At 40.2% G+C, this 25,879-nt stretch overlaps 1 protein-coding gene across 3 annotated transcripts in view; it reads left to right on the top strand.

The window, feature by feature from the left end:
* The window catches only part of TENT5D (terminal nucleotidyltransferase 5D), a 272,354-nt gene extending 257,780 nt beyond the window's left edge, over nt 1–14,574 (top strand). For all 3 annotated transcript variants that reach the window (XM_085607839.1, XM_085607837.1, XM_085607838.1), the window contains one exon: nt 13,318–14,574. In XM_085607839.1, the coding sequence (XP_085463965.1) occupies nt 13,336–14,511 (1,176 nt within the window). In that variant the 5' untranslated portion in view covers nt 13,318–13,335 and the 3' untranslated portion in view covers nt 14,512–14,574. The remainder of the gene's footprint in view (nt 1–13,317) is intronic.
* Nucleotides 14,575–25,879: the final 11,305 nt, after the last annotated feature.

Genomic DNA, 25,879 nt, shown 5'->3' with positions numbered 1-25,879 from the left:
GCATTTTCAGAATTGCAAGTTAAAATCCGACTTCACCATAATTTAAGATTTTAAATTGTGATATTAGAAATCCCAAACATGAAGGGGTTATCGTTCCCATTTGGAAAATAAACATATAAAATGTGATAAGGCAATTCCAATGTTATCATATGGGAGAGGTAGGCCAGGCAGAAGTGAAAAACAAATGTAAGAGTTTTTTTCTACAAGGACATGGAAAACTTAAAAGTACATGTCCAACTTTTTAAATACACTGCACCCTGCCCCTGGGACTGTCCTTGCCTACTTTAGGGGTGACACATATGTATTAAAAAGGAAGGTTTATTTTGCCAGGTCCAAATGGCAGTTTAAAACTATGCACACTCAGGCTACAATTGCAGGCCTGGTTCATGTTAAAAGTGCTATTTAATTGGGTGGCTCAATCAGTGCTGCAAGCCCACTAGTAGCATATAATTTACAGGCCCTGGGCACAGGTAGTACCTATTTACTGAGGACTTACAAGTAAATTAAATATGCCAATTTGTTATAAGCCAATTCACCATGTTTAAAGGTGAGAGGACACACATGTTAGCACTTGTTAGCAGTGGTAAAGTGCGCAGAGTCCTAAGGCCAGCAAAAATGAAGCCAGCAAAAACAGGAGGTCTAAAGGCAAAATGTTAGGGGAAACCCCACTAAGGATGCCAGGTCCAACACACAGTTTTACTCCTTACAAAATGGAATGTCTAAGGGCCTTATTTAGAGTTTGGCAGAGCATGAACTTTGTTGTAAATCCCTACCAAACTTGTGGGTTGCCGATCCAAATTAGAAGTGAGCTCCACTGTTGTGATATAATGTGATACATTATCTGGAACCTGGCCTGGGACATAGACATTCTGTACCGCCTAGCACTAAAGACTTTGTCAATTTGCCAACCTGAGACAGAAAGCCAGTTGGCATGCAACCTCCCTGAATACTTGAGGGTTATACATTTCAGGCAACAATGAATGTTACAAAATTCGACAGGGATGATTAGTGAAACACAAACCCTCTTTCATTATAGACAAGCACACTCAGGAATACTTGGAAACAATTGATACATTTTTAAGATTTATTTGTAAAATAAGATTGTAACTATAATAAAAACAAACAGAATAGTAGTTGCAATGTGTACACGTAATGATAACAGAAGAATATATTCTAACATATTGGCTGTTTAGCTTTGTTTTAAGCCCAGCCTCATATCTTTGGCTTGCTAAACTAAACTCAGCACAAAAAGAAACGCCTTAACCGAATTTCGAAGATGGTTTACACTTTCATACCTGCTTCTTTGACCAATGAAGTTAATGTTCAGTATAAAAGCATAACCTGCTTTTCTTGTCTGTGCTGGGAGAAAGGCTGAAAAGCCCCCAGCAATTGAAGGCTGAATGAGCCTCCCTTCAGCAAAAGTATGTGGAGCAGTTCTGTATATCCAATCATGTCCCTGTCTTCTAGCACCAAGTTCCCTTCTCCCTTCATCCTCGACCAAGGAGAAACCACATCACTCATCCTACTTGCCTCTTTGCGGCCTACAACACTGTTTCATACCAGCACTCAAGAGGACAACCTCATTTCTCACAGGCAGGACCCAGAGATCAAGACTTCCAACCTACCATTCGGAACCCAAGAAACTCATCTGTGAAGTCCAACAGGGATTGTCACTCAGTCCAACCCTCTTCAACATATATTTGACACCTCTGGCAAGTATTATCAGATCACACAGAGTCAACATCACCTTCTATTGTTGACGATACGCCGCTAATCCTTTCCCTGACAGACAACACCATCAGGACAAACTTCACAAACTGCATAATCAGCGCAGAAAACTGGATGAGAGAGAACTGCCTGAAGCTCAACACTGACAAGATGGAGGTGCTGATCTTTCGGGATTCCTCCTGTTGGCCGATGAAGCTAGGCCCTTCACCAGCACCAATGGAACAAGCCAGAAACATAGGACTCATCCTGGACAACAAACTCACCATGGCATCATAGGTTAATGCCGTTACCTTCTCCTGTTTCCACATCCTAAGAATGCTGCAAAAAATCTTCAGGTGGCTCCCCCAGAACACCAGACACACCGTCTCACAAGTCCTCATCACAAGCAGAGTGAACTATGGCAACGCTCCCTATACCAGAATCTCCACCCACCTCCTCCACTGACTCCAGGCCACCTCCGCCAGCCTCATCCTCGACCTTCTACACCGCACTCACAACACAACCCACATCAGGAAACTCCACAGGTTCTCTCTCTAACCAGACACGCTGCCAATTCAAACTTCTCACCCACACTTACAAGACACTGCATAACATAGGACCCTCCTACCTTAAACACCATCTAGACCTCTACCAGCCCACCAGACAACTGCACTCAGCCTGTCTCTCTCTCCGTGGCATGCTCCCCCAACACATCAGGGTCTCATTCTCGCTCTCATTCTCGCTTCTTGAATTCTGCAAGAAGCTGAAGACCTGGCTCTTCAACCTTCCCTGTTCCTACTCATCTGCTTTGTGCCTGGATATCCTACCAGGTGACAAGTGCACTTTACAAATTCACTTAACATACCAATTTGTTGCCAACTTTCGTAACATTATCCGCCCATTATTGAATCTTTTAGAATCAACAATTAGTGGAATGTAGCCTGATATTCTGTGGAACCCCCTGATTTTTTAACAGTAATAATACACAAGAAATGAAGTTTATCAGTTTTCATGAAACCTTGTTTACATCTTTGCTATCATTATTTTGACACTGTGACTATATTTCAGTATAAGTACTTTGAATATATTCAATCAGACTTGATCATCAAGTTGCAAGGAAAAATGACAAGAAACAAAGTTTTCATTCATGCACAAATTATTAACAGATGTTACTAAAAAAGAGAAAAAACATGATATTGATAAGAATTGGAAACCTTTGAATGGCTTGGTAGTCCTGAACAGAAAACTATGCAAATGTCCCTCAAGCATTGGGAGAGAACTACTAATGTGTCTAGGCCTTTGCTTTTGTTTTTTCCCGAAACAACTCCCTCAGTTTCGGTTTGTTTTTGGCAAACAAAAAAGTTTCCCAGACAGGATCAAAACAATATGGCACCAGCTCTTAAAACAGTTTTGCCTCTTGTGCAACCACTACACCAGTGGCTATACAGAAGGCAGTGACACCCATATCAGGCATGGGGAGGTCTCATAATATGGCAGAAGGCCCTCTGCCATTAGAGGCCCTCTACCGGACAGTCTGGCAGGTCATCCTTCATGGTCAAAATTACCTCCTATGTGTATTGTACAGGAATGAAGCAAGAATACCCACATTTTATGGTGTGTGGAAACAGAACACTGACTGCATATTCACTGCAAATGTTTCATTCCCCCAACCTTGCAGTTCCCCTACCTCATTTTGAGTTGGGAGAAATGATGGGTTTCTGACAGTGGAGCTCCTACTGTGCCACTGTCTGAAAACCTTAACGAGCATCCCATATACCATATGTCTGCTTACATTCCAGCACGGGAAGCCCTGGCCCTATTTAAGTGTGGCTTCTGGCATTAATTATTCCAGTGTGTGACTTTCATGCAAAGCATGGCAATCATGAACAGGAAAAAGTAGAAATATTCATAATGTACAAGGAGATAACTTCCTGAACCTCAAGAACATTTTTTTTTGTTTTCAGACACCTACCCTCTCTTTACGATTGAATAGGAGGAGAATAACCAGATAGATAAGCATGGTGAACTACTTTCTTCAGACAGTTACAAATCAGTGCTTATTATGGCTGTTATCTTGAACCAGATTTGAAATTGATGCATATGTGCCATTGGTTTAATGAGAGAGTCAAGGGAATTTTTGTAATAAGTCTAGAAAGATGATTTTCGGATTTCCTTCCTATAAACTGTAATTTTAACCTTGCCATATAGCACATATTCCTTGGTTTCCTGCTCATAAACTGTAATGTGCTCTGGAAACCAGCCCTCAGTATTGGTTCTAACATACCTCAGCACCTGAAACCTCTGCAGTCCCAAAGAGAGAAAGGTAGGAAGGTTTATGGGATGAGTGAAACTCACCCGAAAAATGCAAGTGTACACCCCTCCTGGGAAGATATCAGTGAGAAATGATGGACAGTATGACATCTTTTTTGAGTATTTATCAGAATACCATTAGCAAGATTTCTTTGTGGAACTCATGAAGTTAGCTCGTTGCCATAAAAGTGAGAAGCGCAGTTGTAGATTTGACAGAGATATCCCCCACTAGCTACTGTTAGTATTTTAGAGATCTTTCTGGCTACGCCTCACCAACTTGATGTACACTTAAAATTGATGACAGAATCTTCATTGAAGTCTCAAATGTTTAAATAATTCTGGCCTTGATTTTGTGATTCAATCCGAAATGAGCACATGCTGAGGGGTGCCGTGTCTGACTTCCCCCCCTCCCCACTGCACACTCATGTTGCATCTTCTTGCATGCCTTTCTTGGAAATTGTTCACGATTAATTGGGTTCTTGGGATTCATTCTCAGTCCTGTACCCTTTCCATCAGACTAAGCACCACCATCTTCATTTTCTTCATTGAGAATCTTTGATGGGATGTATTTCATATTCCCAGTGACCTTTTATTCTGATAGTAGGAGGTTGAATTTTTTTTTGTAATCTTTTGGGGGATTCAAAAGCGAAGTATGGAAGACAGGATGAATTTGAAGGGTCTTTACAATAATTCCTAGGCTACTGGATTAACGTACTTCTTGACTTCTAAAAGGGCTCGCAAATTTTGGGTAAAATCTGTATTTTTGTTTGTAATGAAAATGACGAGTGGAGAGCCATACCGATACCCCGACCTGATAACAAGGACCTGCTTGCTGTTTCCTGTCAGCAAACTTCTTAAATGCACTCTTATCTTTTTAATATACTGCTACTGGTTTTCTGCATTAACTGCTGCACTTGGTCCATTGCAGAGGGAACAGTTCCTGTTAATTCAGGCTGCAAAATGGGTAAGCACCTGAAATGAAATCCATATGTAGCAAACGATTTAGTAAAAAAAATGAATCACATTGTTATGACCAAACTCTGCTAGCCACAAAATATTGACCCAAAACCTCTGGTTATCTTGTAAGAAAAATTGCAAGTAATGCCTAAGCACTTTATTTGTTCTCTCTCTTTAGCCATCCCTTGATGGGTGGAAACTAGCAGTAGGTGGCTATCACGGCCCACAGCTCCATGCAGATTGACAAGTGCAGCCATTTCCTCGTGTGCTGAAAACCATCCATACCCAATGCTGTATTTGTGGCTCAATGATTAGAGTTAATGACACATGACAGAGACAAAGAATAACAAAAAAAAGCAAATATAGCAGTCTAGGATGCTAAGAAGTGGGAAAATCAATAGATTTTATAATACTGCCCTCACACACCCGAGAGTGTCATGCTTCATCATTGGGCCGCATCATACACCAAGGTGCAGACCAACACCTTTGGTGGAGCGCAATTTTTTAGAATGAATGATGAAAGTCGGTGGTGAGGGTAAAGTATAAAGACAGAACAGTCAAAATAAACACAAAATTGTGCTTCTCAAAGAAAAAGGCAACAGATAGACTCTCAGAGTAAAGGGACCAAAAGAAAAGCAGAAAGAAATCTAAAACTGTCTAGGGGTTGACTCTCGCACTTTTATTCTTGTCAACCTCTGGCAGGGTTAAAATGAAGAAAATGGGGTATCCAGGGCAGGTAACGACCCTATAATCCCCCTGCTAAAACCAACATGTTTCTGCCAGCTATTTGCGTGCCCAGCCGGGTCACTCTGGCATTCATCAGGGTGTTGGTCCCTTTGCTGTGGTCTGTACCCCTTATCGTGTACTTACTACCTTATTCGTTTGGGGCAGTATCCCCGCTTCGCTCTTTTGGAATTTCCAAGAGGAAGGACCTATCTATAGAAGGAAGAGGAAAACAGTGGATAATCATTCCCACTCCACCTCTTTTTGTAAATTGAAACATCATTGAATATCCCACGCATCCTTCATATGTGAACCATGTTCTCTCAATGCAGCCTATCTTCCAGCACACCCAGTGCCCAAAGTGCGGGAAACACTAGCATCCGACACCCTCACAATAGGTTAGCTGGTTTCACGAGTCACCTCTGTGCATGTATATACAGCTAGTGATCCGAATAAAATACCCAAACTATCGGTAAAAACATGCCCTGTTCGGTACAATATCTGTGTCCCACCACGTGTTAATAGTCTCTCTCACCCCTTTGTGTACCCATCTATACACTTAACAAAGAAATACTCACAAGAGTTTACGAAAAAATGTTCTAAACCCGGGACAGCGAGGGCGGGTGCTCTTGTCGTCACACTCTGCATGTAAAATGGTCAATAATTAAGAAAAAAAGACTCGTTTGTATGGCATAAAGATACTCGCTTTAGAATTAGTCCTCTAGTCAAAAAACCTTTTGAATACTTTGGTTCCTTGACTGTTACACACTAGCGTATTCCGGGCAATGTTAAAAATTCGTAAAAGCGACTGCCCAATAATCGTAATGCCTGAAGTTTATTTGCATCCACACAGTCTCTCCACTCGAGCCATCCTTGCACCTAATTAAATGGCCAGAGAGCTTTCATGCTCCGAGTGAATTAATCACACTCCCACATCTAAAACAAACGCTTACTACTCCAAAGAGTCACTCGTTCCTCTTTCCCCTAGTCAGTCCTCCGCCGATACGATTAACGTCCCTCGGGTCCTTTTTTAAAAGGGAACATTGTTTTCGTATACGCGCGGTCATCCACGCCCATTCTGCTTGTTACCCGGCAGCCTCGCTGAATCAACGAGATAGAAAGAGGCCTTCTAGCTGCTATCTTGCCATGTTATTTTCGAAGCGGCCATCTTTGAATGTCTGCCGGTTAGTTACAATCTAATTAACCCAAAGGTATTCATCTCGGTTATGGGGGAAGAGCGGGGAGGGTTTTAATATACTCGTATTTCATCATTCTACCGAGTATTAAATTAAGGTATCGTGTCACTGGTATATACAAGCGGGCAGTGCACTCTAAAAACTGGAATCTTTTTTCTCTCCTTTCTTCAGAATAGATACAGATGTCAAATCCTATTGTGTGATACCATACAACTGGAACCATGGGATTCCATCGTTTAGTCCTATGGTATGGCTATTCACACGCTCTACCCATCTCTGTTCTCTCAGTAGTAGGAAGCTAGAGGTGTCATTCACATTCTGCGGAATAAAGGGTTTGTCCACCACTAGCCACCTCAGGTCTTTCTCATCATGTTTTTTCTCCAAAAAGTGAGCAGTAAGTTTCGTGTTGGATTTACCACAGCGTATTGTGCTCATGTGTTCTAAAATCCGAACTTTTACTTTTCGTGTGGTCATGCCCACATATAATAGATTACACGGGCACCTCAGAATGTAAATGACGTTTTCAGTATTACATGTGGTGTGTTGTCTAAGTTCCCACGGGCTCCTCAAACCAATGTCAATGTTTTTCCCATTAATTGACAGGGGGCAGGCTCTACAAGATCCACAGGCATAATGTCCAACCACCGGGGGTAAAAAATGTGGACCAGAACCCAGGTGACCCACATCTCTTGTTAGTCTCGGGCGAGTGTTCACAATTATGTTCTTAATACTCGCACTCTTCTTAAATGCAAATAAAGGGACAGGTTGGTTCAGTCCATTTGAATTAAGAATCTGCCACTTCTTCTGAATGATTTTCCTAAGGTTATTCGAAGCTGTGTTGTATGTGGTCACACAGATACTCCTGTCTGTAGTTTCTCTCTGATTGGTCTCCAGGAGAACATCCCTGTTGCAATTCCTTGCTCTTTTCTGGGCACTTTTAATTACATCCTCAGGGTAGTCTCTGCTTCTTAACTTCTCACTTAGGATAGTTTCTTCCTTTTTGTACTCTTCCACATGTGAACAGTTCCTGCGAAGACGCAGAAACTGTCCATAGGGAAGATTCTCCCTCAGGGTCCGTGGGTGGAAGCTCAGAAAAGATAGTAAGTTGTTCCTATCCGTTTCTTTATGGAACACACTACTAGTCAGACCACCTCCCTCGGCTTTGATATTCAAGTCGAGGAATGGGAGGGTATTGTTCGTGATTGATCCAGTGAAGAACAGGAAAGGATTTCTCAAATTGAGCCAAGTTAGGAAGGTCTCAGCCGAGGCCCTATCCCCCCGCCAAACTATCAGAACATCGTCTATGTACCGATGCCAGTCCCTTATGTTGTTAAAAAAGGGGTTGGACGGTTGAAAGATTACCTCTTCCTCAAACTTTGAGACATACAGACATGCCACACCACCGACTTTCATCATTCATTCTAAAAAATTGCGCTCCACCAAAGGTGTTGGTCTGCACCTTGGTGTATGATGCGGCCCAATGATGAAGCATGACACTCTCGGGTGTGTGAGGGCAGTATTATAAAATCTATTGATTTTCCCACTTCTTAGCATCCTAGACTGCTATATTTGCTTTTTTTTGTTATTCTTTGTCTCTGTCATGTGTGATTAAGTGTGTATGAGGGAGTCAGAGACAGTGCTATCCCTCGTCTCTTCTACTTTGTGGGTTGATCAATGATTAGAGTGGCAGACCCTGATGCAGAGGTCTAGCCCGGGACCAGGGTTCAATTCCCCGCTTCGGCGGGTCTTCGGCTCAAAAAAATTCCACAGACCTGATAATTCTCGCCTCGGTGCCTATTCCAATCATGGAGTCCCACTCTGCAACTCTGGGCAATAGCTTGCTTAATCGCCACAACGGCCCCCACAACACTAAGGATGCCTGGCCTCCACCTTGGGGGTACCCAGGAGTGGACGCCTCACAGGGAAAGCCAGGATGGGTTCCACAGTGGTATTTGTACAAGCGCCTTGAGACCCTTGCGGGTGAGTAGTGCGCTATACAAGTATCAAATTTACATTTACATTTTTTTACATTTTTTTAGCCCCATTGCGTCCCCCCATGCCCCAAAACTACCCCTTGTATGATTTTGCTAAGGAGGTGTCAGGTCCTGCCATGCAGTCCACAATGCATGAGTTGTAGGGTGAGCTCCAAGTGGTTTTTCTATCAGACCCTGAGGATGGCCAGAAACATTTGTCTTCAGCCCAGTCCAGCAGTTCAGAAGCAGCATCTTGGTTGAAGGACAGACTTTGGTTTTATGTAGAGCCTGTCTAACTTTTTTATTGGGATTTGGAAATGATTCTGGCACTTTAGAACATTGTCTTGGAGTATTATTCTGGATATTCTCCTTATTTTCCCCACTTGACCATGCATATAGACTTTTCCCCTGATGTTCCTGATGTGTGTTTTCTGTTGCCCACCTACCACAAGCTCCAAAGTTGACGCTACTTCCCTGAAATTGAGAAGGACAAACACAGCTATCATGTTAATGCCATCCCCAGAACCTATGCTGCATCTTTAAAAACAATCTATAAAGTTTATGTTTTGAAACTTACATGAATGTGCTGTGACTTAAAGTATGTATAAGTCTGTAGATTGATGTGAGTGTGTTGACCTAAGGCTGAATGGCACAAGATCTAGGCTTGTAAACACAATCTTTGACATTATTCACATAACTCAACTTCAGTTCTAGGCACACAGGTGGAAGTAGGTCCAATTAGTATTTGTTCAAAAATGTTCACTAAATATGTTTTTATCTATGTATTATGTAGTGGGATGGGTGAATACAGAAAGTTGGGAGTGTTTTGTGAGAGTGGGGCAGTTACTCTTGGGTGAGGTCACCATGGGGATGGTGGCTGCTGTTCGCACCCATAAAAGGGAAGAGGGGGTTTGTTTGCATCCCTGGCTATACTATAATAGGCCTACATTGAGATGAAGATCAGGTTGGGTAGCTGGGTTATTGGGGGAACGGGTGGGTTTGGCCCTGCAAGTGTTTGTTGATACCCAGTTGCTTGCCTTGGCCTTGTCTCTTGAACCAAGCCCCCATGTGGTTAGCTTGCAAGAGCTCCAGAAATATGGCATGATACCACACACCCTTCATCCTCAACAACCAAGATATTGCTTGTAGAAGTGTGTAATGACCTGGAGGATTTAGTCTACATTCACCAGAACCCAAATCTGTCTCTCCATCAACCTTGGGAGGTCTTCCATGGGATTGGCAAAACTTCTATATGGCCTCCCACTTCATTACTATATACCCAAAATAAAGACTGCTGGTGAAAAGAATTGATTCTGTCAGAGGACATTCTTTTCCCATGTCAATCTCCTTCACATGTGTGGCTGTCTCACTTTGCCAGCTGGCTTCCCTGCTCTGGAAAATCAGCCTTACTGAGAGTTTTCTCTCCTTGAGAAGATGAAGAGAACACCAGAGCTGCACCAGGGTGGAATGATGGATCAGGAAAGGCAACTGAAGCTTCTGTAAGCTGATACGGTATTGTAGGTGAGTCCTGCGTAGCTGGGACGGGCATCCATAGCTTTTCAGCTGATGCCTGAGGCATTGCATTCTGGAGCAGATCCCACGAAAGAAGACTCTTAGTAGGCAATGAGGTGGTATAGGAATTGTCTTCCGGCCAATAAATTCCTCTTCCTCTAGCCACAGAGATGGGAGCTTGCAAGATGATCACTTCTTCCCAGAATGTCACGCCATCCTCTGCTTATTAATGGAATGGGATAATCATCAGGCTGTTTGTTCCCAGATGCTGCAAGGGAAAGGAAACTAAAGTTGTTACTTGTATATTTGTAAGGCTGTAGAGACAAAAATAAGGTGTGTTGCTCATTCACTTTAGGACACAGATGACTTCTGAACAAAAACAAATACAACTCTGCATTGATATATTAAGGCATCTGTTGCTTGATATATACCAATACATACGAGATATAGTGCAATACATGTGGCTACCACAGGTGCTTTCTTTGTGGACGGATGGAGATGAGAGTGGTATCCGGGTCCATCCACAGGAAGAATATTGGCCACATTTATCTGAGAAAGCTCCTCTTTCACCTTGCATCTTTAATGTTGTCATTTGTACTTTAAATCCCCCACAGTGTATGCCTTCATCCCCTGTGCGTTCACTCGGTGAACTCATGCCACATGGTCACCTTGTCCATGCCACTGTGGAGGCAGACCATGTAGTTCCCTTGAGTGATCAACTGCAAACTTAACTACAAGTTCTGACTCCTCTCAGAGAAGTTTATTTTCTTTTTGAGTAATGTGGGCTACATCCTGGAGGCTGGAGATGGTGTCTGGAATTCTCAAGGTAACATAGTAAAGGAAGCATAGTAGAGCCCAGGGTGTGGGCTATATGTTTATGCTTTCAGAGTGATTGTTTCCCAAGTCGCTATATGATTTTGCTCAAGTGATTGCAGTTTCCCTGTTTGCCTACATGAACAAAGTTCCATTAGATTTGGATCATTTTCTCTTCTGGTTTGTTACCAAAATAATATTTTTGAACACCCATCATTAAGATTGAGGATAACTACTTAAACCCTGTAATTATGCTTGAATGAGTTATTCATATTTTTAATTTAGGTTATTTGTGGTATATCGATTGCATTGTTATCTTAAGAAATATTATTCAATTTCAGGATGGAATTCCACATAGCAAATTACATCATCATTTGTTTTCGAGATATTGAGTCCAATAAAACAATAATATTATTGGCATTGTGTCTGTATGTCTAGCTTACTTGAATAGACATTGGATGAGACAATTTTATTTATTACAAAGACTATCACATAGTTTAGCAGGAAGAAAGTAAACACTCTAATATGATTAAGGCATGATTGTTCATCTGTAAGGATTTTGTTCAATCTCTCTGACATAAAATCAGGCTTTTTATACTGGAGGTTTTAAGTTTAGAAATCATGTTAATTGAGGTTGAAATGTAACTCGGGACGCTCCTCTATGTAGATTGTGCCAAACATGTAATCTGGTAAAAATATACTTCTGTTCTAAAATCTAAAATAATATAATTTGGCCTTTTTGTGCTTATACAGTAATTCTTAAAACCTGTAGTGGCAAATCGGTCTCAATTTTTTTATATTCATTGTGTTTTGACAAAAATATCTTTTAGGTTTTTTTTTACTTCTTTTTCTCTACTGCATATTAGGGAGAGTGAAATCTCTCAGGAAGGGCAGAGGAGAACCCCCTGGTGCATCCTGCTCGGGAGAGGAACACCCAACGCCCTTTTGTCCCTATGTCTGGAGGGAATACACAACACACCCCAGAAGAGCCATTCACAGTCATGCATGTGAACCTAGACACTGGCAGAATGTCATATTTGATTTAGGCAGAAAAATACCAACTTTCTCAAAGTTACATTTTCAGAATAGTAACTTAAAATCCGACTTAACCATTAAAGAGGGCTTTGCATTATAATTCAAATGAGTGGAAGAAGTTATCACCTATTAAGTGTAATAAGGTAACCTAGTGTTAGTCTATGGAAGAGATAGCCTTACAACAGTAAAGATATCTTTTGGTTTTTTTTTCTGTCAATACATATAAACTTAAATACACATGTCCTTCCTTTTAAATACCGTGTGCCCTACCCTATGAATGGGTGGGAAGAGGATGTGGCTTTATGGACAGAGCTGAGGACTTTGGAACTGGGGAATCACGTTTGAGTCTTTCTGTCGGTTCAACAACTTGTGATTCCGGGCATATCTCTTAATCTCTCTGTGCCTAAAAGAAAAACAAATGGTGTAACCTTGTGTAATGTAACTTTGGCTCATGTAAAGTGTTACAATACCTTTGGGTTGAGATCGTGCTAAATAAAACTACTAAAGCAAATGCTCAGGGAATACCTTAGGGTCACTTAAAAGTTATATAAAGGAAGGTTTAGTCTTGCAAAAGATTTATTTTGCCAGGTCGAAATGGCAATTTAAAACCGCAGTGGCAGGCCTTAGACATGTTTTACAGGTACTTTAGCGGGTGGCATACATAATGAGTGCAGCAGTTCACTTGTAGCATTTAATTTACAGGCCCTGGATACCTGTAGTACCATTTACCAGGGACATATAAGTAAATTGGATGTAACAATAAGGTGTAGGCCGATTTTACCATGTTTAGAAGAGCAGAACAAGCGCTTTACCACTGATTAGCAGGAAAAAAGTGCACAGAGTAATAAAAGGTGACAAAGATGGGTTCTGCAAAGGAAGGCAAACATCTGGGGAAGCCCTGCAGAGTGGTCTGGTCCAACACCATGTTTATGTCAGAAGGCATAGTCTCTCTAAAAATCTGATGTTAACCTGTAAATTATTGCATTGATCAATATTTTATTATGCAAGTGTTCTCAGAAATGTATTTTGTTATATGAAATTGTATGCATACATCCTCATCTAATGTTTTCCCCATTTTTTTAATTGTACAGGAAACCGGCTGATTCACAATGACTGAAAGTTCAAATTGCAGATTCAGTAATCTCACATGGGATCAAATTAGGATTTTGGATCAAGTGTTAACTGAAGTAATTCCCATTCATGGACGAGGCAACTTTCCAACATTGGAAGTAAAGCCAAAGGATATTATTCATGTCGTTAAGGAACAGCTCTTACAAAAGAAAATCCACGTTCGTGACATCCGATTGAATGGCTCAACTGCTAGTCACATTCTAGTAAAACAAAATGGAACGAGCTGTAAAGATCTTGACATCATCTTTGGGGTTGAGCTCCCAGGAGAGCATGAGTTTCAGATTGTTAAGGAGATTGTTTTGGACTGTCTTCTAGATTTTTTACCAAAGTGTGTCAATAAGGAGAAGATCACTGCTCTCACCATGAAAGAAGCGTATGTTCAAAAGATGGTTAAAGTTTCCACTGATCATGACCGATGGAGCCTCATTTCTTTGTCAAACAACAGTGGGAAAAATGTGGAACTGAAATTTGTCAAATCTCTTAGACGACAATTTGAATTTAGTGTAGACTCCTTTCAGATAGTACTGGACCCAATGCTAGCCATTTACAGGGACAAAGACAGTTCATTGACAAAGGATTCCCACCCTACTATTGTTGCAGAAAGCATGTATGGGGACTTCAAGGAAGCAATGGACCATCTGAGATACAAACTCATTGCAACAAGAAATCCTGAAGAAATCAGAGGTGGGGGCCTTCTGAAGTACAGCAATCTTCTTGTTCGAGACTTCAAGCCGGCATGTGCCACTGAAATCAAATCTTTGGAGCGTTACATGTGCTCCAGATTCTTCATTGATTTCCCGGATGTGAACGAGCAGCAGAGAAAGATTGAGTCTTATCTACGGAACCATTTCATTGGTGAAGAGACGAGCAAGTACGACTACCTGATGACTTTGCGTGGAGTAGTAAACGAGAGCACTGTGTGTCTCATGGGTCACGAGCGAAGGCAGTCTTTGAACATGATCACAATTTTGGCTTTAAAAGTACTTGGAGAGCAAAACATCATCCCTAACACAACTAACGTCACATGTTACTACCAGCCCGCTCCATATGTCAGTGACAGTAACTTCAGCAATTACTACATTGCTCAAGGACAGCCAGCCTTTTTCTTCCAGCCATACCCAATTCACATCCATATGCAGAGCGGGCTAGTGTAGGAGCAGAGAGCATCGAGAACAGCTCAAATAAAAACCCCAGCTAAGCAGGTTTTGGCAAGTTCACTGTTGTTCAAGGACTCCGTTTTTGTGAATAGTGCCAAATCTTTAATCGAGTCTTTGTTTAAAAGCACCATTCAGCAGATCATGTAAACAACGGTGTCCCTATAAGAAATAATTGCCCTTCAATTGATACTGTTAGACATTGCTAGAGATATATGGTATGTTGGGAAGTTTTTCATTTCGCACAGCTGCACTGTAACGGCTTTTTACAGAATACTCTTTTGATCTGAAATGTAATGGCTAATTGCAATGCTGCAGGCATCAATACAGTCAATTACCAGAAACAGTTCTTTTCTTTTCTGATGTAATACCCTTAGTTCTATATTCCAGGGAGGAAGAGTGGTATGTCAAAAGATGAAGTCTGTGAAAGAAAAAAACATTCAGAGGTGTTGTAAAAAACAGGCAAATAGATTGTTCCCACCCTTTTTTAAAGTCTCGAATTAGTGCATTTCGTTGTTAACTGTACACAGTTTGAAAAAACATTTTTAGCAACACTGTGCAGTCAACAGAAAAATGTTAGAATCACAGAAAACATCTTCCGAAACGATGTATTCGATTTCATTCACAAATAAATGCACAATCGAATATTTCTGCCTAAATAAACAAGACTGCAAATTATATGGTAAATCGGATTTCAGGGTGCACAGGAGCAGCGCTTGTTTTATGACCTTCGGGGTGTAAAGTGAAGTAAATTCTCCGAGTTAGTGCTTACATTTCAGACAGCAGAGCTCAGAAAGAGGCAAACCTTGGCCACTGTTTTCGAGCTGCGCCATCTGAAAATAAAGCACTAACAGAGAAATATCGAGGTAAATTAATTCACTTTATATAAACAGGTGCTCGGCTCGGCACTTTGACATAAGAGCCGATCGTGATAGGCCTCAGATTCAATTCACATCCACTACTTCGGATCATATAGACTGAATTCGAGCTTGTGCAATTTTCATTTGGACTAACCGTTTGATACAAAATGCCATTTTTTATAACAGCTCTGAAGGTATGTTTTTTCATCCGTGAAATCGGTGCAGTTCACCTTCAGATGCCATTGATCCATTAAGCCTACTTCTTTTTGCAAAAACAGTTTCTTGACTGTTTTCCGGAATTAAAGCATTTACATTGCATAGATCTTCAAAAAGATCAGGGATAGCTGTTAGAAGACTTGTGCACCCGGGGTGGCCGCTAGAAGAAAGCGTTCCTTCAGAACTCCAATGTGTTCAGATAACAGTATTTGGGAAGGCCGTCCGAGTTTGAGAAGCCTTGGCGATTAGTACTAAAGACAACATTCAGTTGAGATGCACAGATGATAGCATAGCAGAACACGTATGGAATATTTGTTATAGCTACATGAGACTTTCAAATAGAGCAAAGTAAATTCATTGTAATGCCATGGGTCAATTTTAGTGAACAGATTGGAAACAAACGTGCTTTAATCGCTGCCTTCAGTTACAATTAAACACGTCTTTTGCATGTTCATGTCTCTGATGGAGAGTAAGTGTTCTTTCGGATAATCATAAAACAAGCATTTGTATTTGTATTTATTATTATTGTTATTTTTTATTTTTTTTACCAAAGATGAATTGGTAATATGTCACACAAGTGCCTCATTGCGTCAGCTGCCACACTAAAGATATGATTCATGTTAGAAATTGGCATCATATCTAAATATTCTACGGTTATCGAAACCATTGTGTGCAAATATACTGTCCATTGTGTGCATGGTCGATGTAATCGCGGGACCGAAAATGCAAATACCCTATATTCACGTATGAGACGTGTACAGTGTGGTGGGGCCGGCCTGGCCAGACAGGACAGGTGCTGTCAGGCCCATACTGCTCATGTATCGAGTTATGTGTCCGGCACTTTCTTTCAGTGAGCTCTGCATCCAGTGTGGTAGCAGGTTTAGAGGTTTAATCCGAGCTCCAGGCCTTCAGTCTCTGGAGTCACAAAGAGGGGGACAAATATGCCCACCCCTACTTAAGGAAGTACAGAAGTATTTTGGAGAACAGTGTTTATAAAAGCATCTGAAATGTGACCTCTATGGATTGGAAATGTTTAAACCCAGCTGTTTGACGATGTCGGCTCCAGCTGCAATCGAATGCGAGCACCTTTAATGCGCATGTCTGTTCAGAGATTAGATGCACTCGAGGACTGCTTTTTGTTGGGTGGCATTGTACACCTGGGTCAGAAATAACCCCTATTTGTTTTAGGCATTCATCTGCTCTAGGTTCAACCTGCAAGGTGCAAATATGTGTTTTTGGTGAATTGGGTATGCATTTTCCTTGAGAAGACCAGCCACTGACCTCACCCCCTCACATGCAAATATTCAAGGGGCTCCATGTATGCTCCCATTGGTATGCATCTACGGATATGCACCCGCAAGTACTTATTTTGCCTTTTCATAACTCATGCACACAAAAATGCACATTTGTGATGGCGCAAGTGAAACTACATAGTTTTGTTAATCAGCCCATCCTGATCTACCCACTCATTTTTCCATAGTACCTGTAAGGCGCAGATGATAAAGAGGTTGTTTTGTTTGTTCACATATTTCTGTAGCCTACATTATGAAATATGTAATACCTAAGACCCTCCTGGAGCCATAGTACATAAAGTGCCCGATTTCTGCTCCCTTGGGGCACTTTAGTATTACAGATACATGTCGTCATACATGTAATGGCAGTGTGATTCAAAGGGGGCATTCCCTCATTAGCATGGGGTGTGACCCCATATACATGAGGGATACACTTTGTCTCTGCATTCTTAGTGTATTATGGAGGCCATCAAGAGCTGCACTGACTATGTGACACAAGGAGGTGGGGCACAGTCAGTGTCTCCTCCCCCCACTCCCGAGGGCGACCTCTGCAAAGGCAGTAAAGCAGGTTCCATGAACCCTTCCTTAGACATCCATCACCCTGCAAGCAGGTGCAGTCACACTGCATCCACCTGCTTGGGACCTCTGATCCCCTTTCAATAGCAGGACAGGTGTTGCCTGTTCAGTGAAAGACAGATTTCTGTTTCCAGTACCAGTCCACTTTTCAGTAATGCGCTGCTCCCAGGGCAGCCCCCAATTTGCAGGTGCCTTGGGGGGAGGGTTTTTAACTGCAGGCACACTCCCAGGGCAGAGAACCCTTAAATAATTACAGCCTCTGGTGCACTTCTATATCACATTACTGTGCGACCTCACATCTCAAGTCAGTTAAAATGTGTTCTGTTTACATGGTATTCTTGATTGCAACAGATAAACACTACATGAAAAGGCTGGTTCTTCTAGAAAACATGGCAGTCTTTTCATAAGCAAAAGGTGTATTTTGTTTAACACCATTTATATTTCAAATGTATTCATGCACTCAGAAGGTATTTCACCCGAACATCGTTTAATGTGTCAATGCGACTCAGTGATATATAGTTGTGAGTATGGAATGTAACTGGGCTATTCAGCGTTTCATTTTTAATTCTGTGTTGGAGGTGTTGGAAATCAATTCAATAAGTGAAGACAGTTGGTGTCCATTTATGAATTAACAAGCAGAATATGATATTTTTCTTTGTTCATGTCAGATTAACAATGAAATGTATGGAGATGGATCCCTACAGTGTATAATAAGGCTAATTTGATATTAACTAGCTCTTGTTTGTATTTGCTGTCTGATTCACTACACGACCTTTCTGCTTTATGGTGTGTAATGTAGAGCAAATGTCAGATGGACTATGCCTTAGGCTATTTTAAGCACATATTACATGTTGGCCACGAGGCCCATTATTGTAGTGTCTATTATCTGTATGGCCCTATACCACTAACTGACAGACGTCTACTGCTCCATTGTAAGACATACGCTTAGGTCTGGTGTTTTTAAACCAATTTAAAAAATGACTCAATTGATCTTTTTCTGGCGCCTGCTGCTCCTGAGCCCCCTGCCTGAGAGTAGCTTCTCTCCAGCTCTAACTGTTGTGTCCAGATATGTTAAATGTGTTGAAAGCATCAGTACCCTTCAGGCTATGTTGAGCAAAAACATGCTTCTGGGTTTAATGAAGTACATTGTTTTGGTCAGTTGGGAGAATTGAATCAGGATATTTAACATTTTTAGGTAGAAATGTTTTGTGAGAACCCTTTTTTGGAAAAAAAAGATCGAAATGCACTTTAAAAGTTTTTTCATGGAAATAATTTTGGACTGAAAACTAAATATGATTTGACTCCACTCACCAAGTGGAGTTAGAATAATAAATTAGCCGAGGTTAGAAATGGTAACTAAGAACGGTAGAATAAAGAGTATTAGATAAAAGACAGGAATAGGCTGAAAAAATGAAAACAATATTTTGAAAAGCAGTCTGCCCTAATATTCACTGTCTAGGGTTTAAAAAAGCCCTTCAGTAGCAAAGAACAGAGTATGACTTAGGAGTGAAGAAAACAAAGCAAAGGGCCAATAATGATTTTGAGAAAAATTTAATTCAAAAACGAATCGCCTTACGTTTAAAGACCTTTAAATATGTAGCTAAATATATGTCAAGCTCAAGAAAAATGCAGTTAATAATAATAACTGAACAATACTGGTGAAATCAAATGCTGCACTGAAGATGGCTTTAGAATCCAAAGTTAGCATGAATCATGTTGTGTGGAGCCCTTGTCTTTTTATCGGTATATTCTTGTGTGTTAGGTATATTGATCTAGTTAGGGTACATGTACTAAAATTATAAAAAATAAATTTTAGTAAGCTAAATAGTAGTGATACAGCTTTTGTCTCTTACCACGTTTTAATTGATGTTTTAGATAGGAAAGATACTGTATGATGATTGCCTATAGTTACAATATTTAATATATGTTCACAACATTTTTAAGTTCATAACCGAAGCACCTTTTCTACCTGATACTTGTCATGGTGTATTTTATCTTTTCAGGAAATCACTTGCACCTTACCTAAAATAAACCTTAGCATTCAGTTGATGTTTGAAGGTGCTGTATATCTCCCACGACATGACAATAAACCTACTAGATCAGAATATTGGCTTCAAATTATGTAACAAGTTTTTTTTAACAAATCTCGCCATTCTGATCCACTCTAAATAGATTGTGAGAATAGCTTTAATATTTTTTCAAATGATATAGGCCATACAGTTATGTCTAGGGTGGAACTTAAATGAAAAAGATAGTGAAATTAAATAGGCTGGTATGATGAAGGTGGCCAAATTCACAATCTTTTTTCACCACCCTAAGTTCACTCTCAGTCAGCCAAATTAGCAATCTAGTGTGTGTGGGGGGGGAAATTCACAGAGTTTTTTTTACCTAATCATGCTGCACAGAGCCTAACACCTGCTAATGAAACTTCTGACTGGGAAATATCCTCAATATGGCATATTTTCTGTACTTGAATTTTGAGACTTGGAGTGGGAAAGTGTTCGAGGATGGTCATAAAATACGTGGTTCGCACAAAACTTGGAGTGTTGTGTGCATTCACAAACACATTTCTGGTCACTTCCACTAAGAAAACACGCAACATTGTCCTCCAAAAGCCTGAGGTTTCAAGGGTGGAATCTTAAAGTGGACATGTCACAGTTTATAGGGTTCAGTAGAAGGTGTTTCTCCTCTAAGACACAAATTCTTTTTTTAGAGAAAGAATGATAAAAAATTATGTACAAAGCCGCTATTCTTTATGTTGCAGTTTTTTGCGTCTTTTTCACTAATACTTGTGCGAAATTCTGTACATTTCCTAATGACAGAAAACTTCACCAATCTTAGACACCTGTGCACGAATAAACACATTCTGGCCTTTACTAAAACATTTGTGATCAGCACCTGAAAATAAATGTTATACAAATTGATACAGGTGTGGGTTCCCATGTTCTTAAATTGTGCAGCCAGTTTTTTATCTCTGTGTTGTGAAGTATGCTCTTTACCATTAAAATATAGCTTGATTTCCTTGAATATTGCCAAAGGATTGGCATCTCAGACTCATTCTCTCAAATGTTCAATATTTTCCTTGGAAATCATATTTTATAGTGCACAATCATGTTGTGCCTACTAAGAGTAACTATCTGTATGGAGAACAAGGGACATTTTACTGGTGGAAAAGCCTAATCAATATGTACTTATACCTCATTTCTATAGATGAAAATGTTATAATTTTTTTCTAGATGTTTTTGTTTCCTGAAATAAGTGTACAGGTCCAATATTTCATTTTCCTACTTACTGATGTATGTGGTGATTGTTTAATCTGAGTTATTTGCATTTATAATTGGTACAAAAAATCGAGAGCCGGCATTAAAGCAGATTATACAATATTGTTTTCAATCAATTGTCGCCCCCACCAAATGCCCTGAATGCACTTTAACCTGATTTTAGATAGCCCTAAAGTCAAAATGCATACTTAAAATGAAGGACCATGACAGCTTTGTTCAGAACAGATATTCAGGCAGTGTAATGAATATGCAAGTATGCCTCAGGTATTCGTAGTGCTCATTTTAATGAATGAAATTTAAACTTCGTGTACCATTTTCTTGTATGAACATGTTGACGTTTAGTAGTCCTAAAACAGAAAAATGTAGCTATGGTAGTTTTTCAAGCTAAACAAATATTTGTCGTTTAAATAACCTTGTAAGGCTACCTGGATTCCTACTGAGAATGAAACAGAAAACTCTTCTCTTTCCTTAGCCTACTTTATGTCATCATGAGAGTAGCTAAATGTAAGGTCAGGTGATCTTGAAAATGTTAACTGTTTCAGTGGTGATACTATCCCTGTTAGATGTATGTCTTGTTATAGTGTCTTAGTATGAACAATTTAAAACTCAATGTTTACAATAGCAAGTAAGGAGATACATCATCTTCGTAAGATTACAGCTAATCTTTAAATCTCTCTAAATAGTTGGTGCCCACACATCTTAAAAAGCAACCTGACTTATATAAACGAGATATACATCTGCCCTTAGCTTGTTTGCAGTTTCAGCTCTGTTTCTCCGTTTGTAAATGTACCTTTAATTTAACAGTGCGGGGCAGACCATAGCTTCATCCTTATGTATGCTGCAGATATTAAAAGACTTACTGGAATAAAATTTCGGGCTGGCAAGAAATATGGAAAGAAAAATGCTTTCACAGTTAAATTCTAAAATCTTTCGTATGCATCTTCTGTGGATATTTTCCGACTATATCGAAGTTTTTTTGCTTCAGATCACTTGACCACCAACCAGCCAATACGATGGAATGTAGTACATTTCATTTGACTGAATTATAGATCATTAATTATGATATGTAAAAACATAATGCACACAATTTCCTGAGATTGAGACAACTAATGTCTATGTAAGGAGACGTGGTTCTAAACATGAGTTTATTTCAGCTAATACATTTAAACCACTCCAAAACGCCCTGAGTGCCTTTCAAGAAGCTTTGTTTAATAATGTGTTAGTTCTTATTTCACTTTGAGTAATGACGTTCTCACACAATAGTTTTCCATGGTTTTAGCATTCCAAACCTTTCTTAGAATAGTTTTCACTGCCCAAAAGTTAGCAACATGATATGGAATTGATGTGATGCTGATGAAGACAAATGTAATTAAGTCTGACATATCTGTAGTCTAGTGAGGCCTCGGTTTCTGAAACAAAGTTTTAAGAATGTTCATAAAAACGAATGCCCTCATTCATATTCCATTTTAAGAAGTGGATAAAATGACACTGGCACAGATAACAAAACCATTTGATTTTGCTATTTTTTAGGCTGATTTGTGCATTTTTGGGCACAGTGGGCTTCAACAAGTACAAACTATGTTTACGTGTATTTTGTGCTTGCTTGGCACCCAATTTTGCATTCAGGTATAAAACCAGCTTACCTACCGGGTTGTAAACCGGAGACAGATATTTTCCAGAGTCAGAAACATTTCCACCTGACCTGGTGCTGTGATAGTACTGCTTCCAGGTATTTTTATGCATTATAATGTCATTGGCGCACACTATAAATTATTCCAAGCATCTTGTTGTACATTTTGTAGTAGTAGATCATCAGGGCAAATCCTAGAGCGTGTAATGGACAGATTTACTGTTGTTTCTTCTTCGAGTTGTACTTAATCACCCTCCTCAACTTAAATATCATACAAATGATATGGGGTGTTACAAGATCTCATTGCAGTAAGGACACACCATTATGGTGGCAGACCTTAATTTCTGTTATTGAGTTCACTCTGATATTTTATAGACTCTTCTGTATTTTTATCACTTAATCACACACGGTGATAATGCCATCAGAAATCTTTCGACATTTAATGTAGGATTGTATTTAGTCTCCTGTGGTGATACCGACTAATCCAAGCTTTGTAACAAGGTTTAGTTTCACAACTCTAGTAAATAGTTCTCTCTACAATCATTCTGCAGTGTAGGCACTTCTCCAATAAAGTGAAATAATTAATCTCCATTTTTAGCAAATTCATTGGTTGAGCATGCAGTGCATATAAACAAAACACCATTGTCTGTGCTGTTAAATTGTAGTAACATGATTTTACTACATACTACTAAGTTCCTCTTGATCATTTCAGTTTTGGTATATGTTCACTGCTTGAACTTAAGTATCTTAAAACATTATATAGTGGCATTTTCCTCATGTTAGTCAGAATACATAACATTTCTGCAGCAACCTTTGGATGGTGAGGGGCTCGTGGTAAAATAGTGTTTAGTACACACATATGCCAGATGAATTTGGATTGGTTACAGAAAGGGGTGAACAGGAAGTATTTGGCATATTGACAGCACTGTAGGCATAAGGGCAGGTTAGTGTTAGCTATGGGGGCCCAGGGGAAGTGTGTTACGAGTTGAAAGTGAGGGTAGTAGTGCTGGAATGATGATTAGCCAGTTGCGGTTCTGGTTGCTGTTTCTCTCCCTGCTGCAGGACATTAGTTGCCCATCCATAATATAGATCTGTTCTGCTAATGCTCTAATACTATTACCAGAGAGTGAGAGGTAGTAAGGCCCTTGCAGGTCCTCCGAATTTAGTCAAACATACACCAAAGGTGCAAAGGCCTCCAGGATTTTTATATGTATCTCTATGTCTGTCAGGAATATTTAAAATGTTAAGAAAAAACGTCTCACCCACTAAATAGTGGCATAATTCATCAACTGTGTTTATTCTCACCCTAGGTGGAAACTACCCTAGTGTAGGCTCAACTATTTCCTGTGACCTCCTATGTATTTGTAGCTTCTGGGCAAAAAAAGGAGGTCCAGCTCAAGGCTAAACAATTGTCATAGGTTTCCCAATTACTTTATTGGTGGGAACCCTTACTGCAATTATAAAGAAAGAATGGGATGTCCTCTAGGAATACAACGATTCCAGCATCCCTAATCTACCTAGATGTGTTGGTCGAATTTATTATGCTCAAAGGGTCGCTCAGCCTTCTACAGGGCATCTAGACCTCCCTGCTTACCCTCAACTGTGTTTAGGGAAATACATTGGCAAAAGGAGGGATAAGGATGTCCTATATATGATCCGTGTATACCTAATATTAGGTCTCTTTGGGACCCATCGGCTCTGAGGGGGAAGATGCTTCCCTGTTGTCACACTATTTCTAAGGACATTGCGTTGTTGGTTGCACCTATTGCTCCATGCCTCGATCATGTAGCCTGTTCCCTTAGAGTAAGTGTGACAATAGGTAAGTGTCTACCCCCTCAGAGCCGATGGGGCCCATAGAGTGTAGGAAGTGGTTGAGCTAAACCTAGTGGCATTTACTAACTAGAGTGAAAAAAAACGCCAATGATGAAGAATATCCCCATTTGGTGGGTGAGGTGTTTTTTCTTAATGTTTTAAATATACCCGAGAATCATGGCATTCAGATACATATTTAAAAAACTGGTGTATGTTTGTTCTGCTAATGAACACCCATTAAGTCCAGGATAGTAATGCTTGTGCTTTAAACTTAAGTGTCTGACTCAAGTAACATGATCTCAGAGTTTGCCTCAGCAGGGGTTGTAAAAATTCATCAATACATAAACTAACAAGGAGTGCCACCTTTTGCTATTGCAGGACAGACAAAGTAGCCCTTGCTTCCTTTTTGAGTGACAGGGCAAGGTTTACAATGTGCCCTTTTAGTCGTATTGCCTTGCAAACATTTTATTCTTGCAGCATCTGTCTGTTACATATTGTAACAATCTCTTGACCCATTTTACAAATCAACCCTTCCACTGTTAGGATTTAAGTGCCTTTCCCTTCTTCAATGCATCTTTAAGACTTTTTACCCATTTCTCTTTGGCTTATCAGGCCTTTTTTTCCAGAAGCTGTGGGCCATTGGTAAAGTTACCATCCCATCTAAACCATATCTAAGACCGCATCAACTTTTTCCTAAGTATCAACACTTCCTCTCACATTAATGTTTTAATGATATTTTTCTGCTTACTAGAAAAACCCTCTCTAGAAGTGTTAGTTCTGTTCCTCTCATAGAAAATCTATACTTTTGTTATGAAACCTTCCACTACTTCTACTCTATTCAGTTGAAAAGGTACACATGCTGAAAATCATTGTACTCATGTTTTACCCTTGCATCACCTCAGTATTTCTCTGCCTCCTTCTTTCTGAGATATGTATGTCTTTGCAGGCTTTTTGGCACCCAACACATCCTGCATAGAAGCAGATGCATTCATACCACTTCCGTACCATGCCACCAGATCATATGTCATGAAGATCCTTCTTAATTAGTTGATGAATTAAGTATTCAAGTTGTATAATGATGAAGTCTTATACTGGTTTCCTTCTACTCATTTCGATGTGTATCAACAGCAGTTCAGCCCACTGCATGCTCCTTGGCCGTACGTCTGTACTTCTACCTTCTGAAGAAAAGCAAATGTTCCTACATTCCCATCTGTGGAGCTCTAGCTGCATCCCTTTTCCTATCCATTTCGACTCCCTTATCCATAATACCGCTCCCTGAAACCTCCTGTGTAAACCTGAGATCTCACCACATGTGAAAGTCAAAAGTCTCCAAAATAGAACTGTAACCACCGAACAGAATGTACTCATTGTTCAATGTATTTAGGCACTCCAAAGTGTGTCAGGACTACATGTCCTCCAAGAGGTCTTCTGTGGCTGACCTTAATATCTTCTCTCTTCTCACTGTCTCTTCCTCATCCTCCAAGATAATACTCCCAAATCCCTCCACGGTGCCACCTCTAGAAGAACTTCCTATGAAATGCCTGCTCAGAAAGCTGTGTGGGGCAACCATGTCATGAGCTTGATCCCATCACCCCCACCCTTCCTTGCTGTTCCAAGTTATATTGTTCCTCATTGTTTCCCAATTTAGATTTTTTTTCCTTCCTGTTTGCATGTTTTCACTGTTGGTGGGGTTAGTAAGCT

Source organism: Triturus cristatus, chromosome 5_2, assembly GCF_964204655.1.
Source record: "Triturus cristatus chromosome 5_2, aTriCri1.1, whole genome shotgun sequence".
Lineage (NCBI taxonomy): Eukaryota > Metazoa > Chordata > Amphibia > Caudata > Salamandridae > Triturus > Triturus cristatus.
This window is presented reverse-complemented; position numbering and strand designations above follow the sequence as displayed.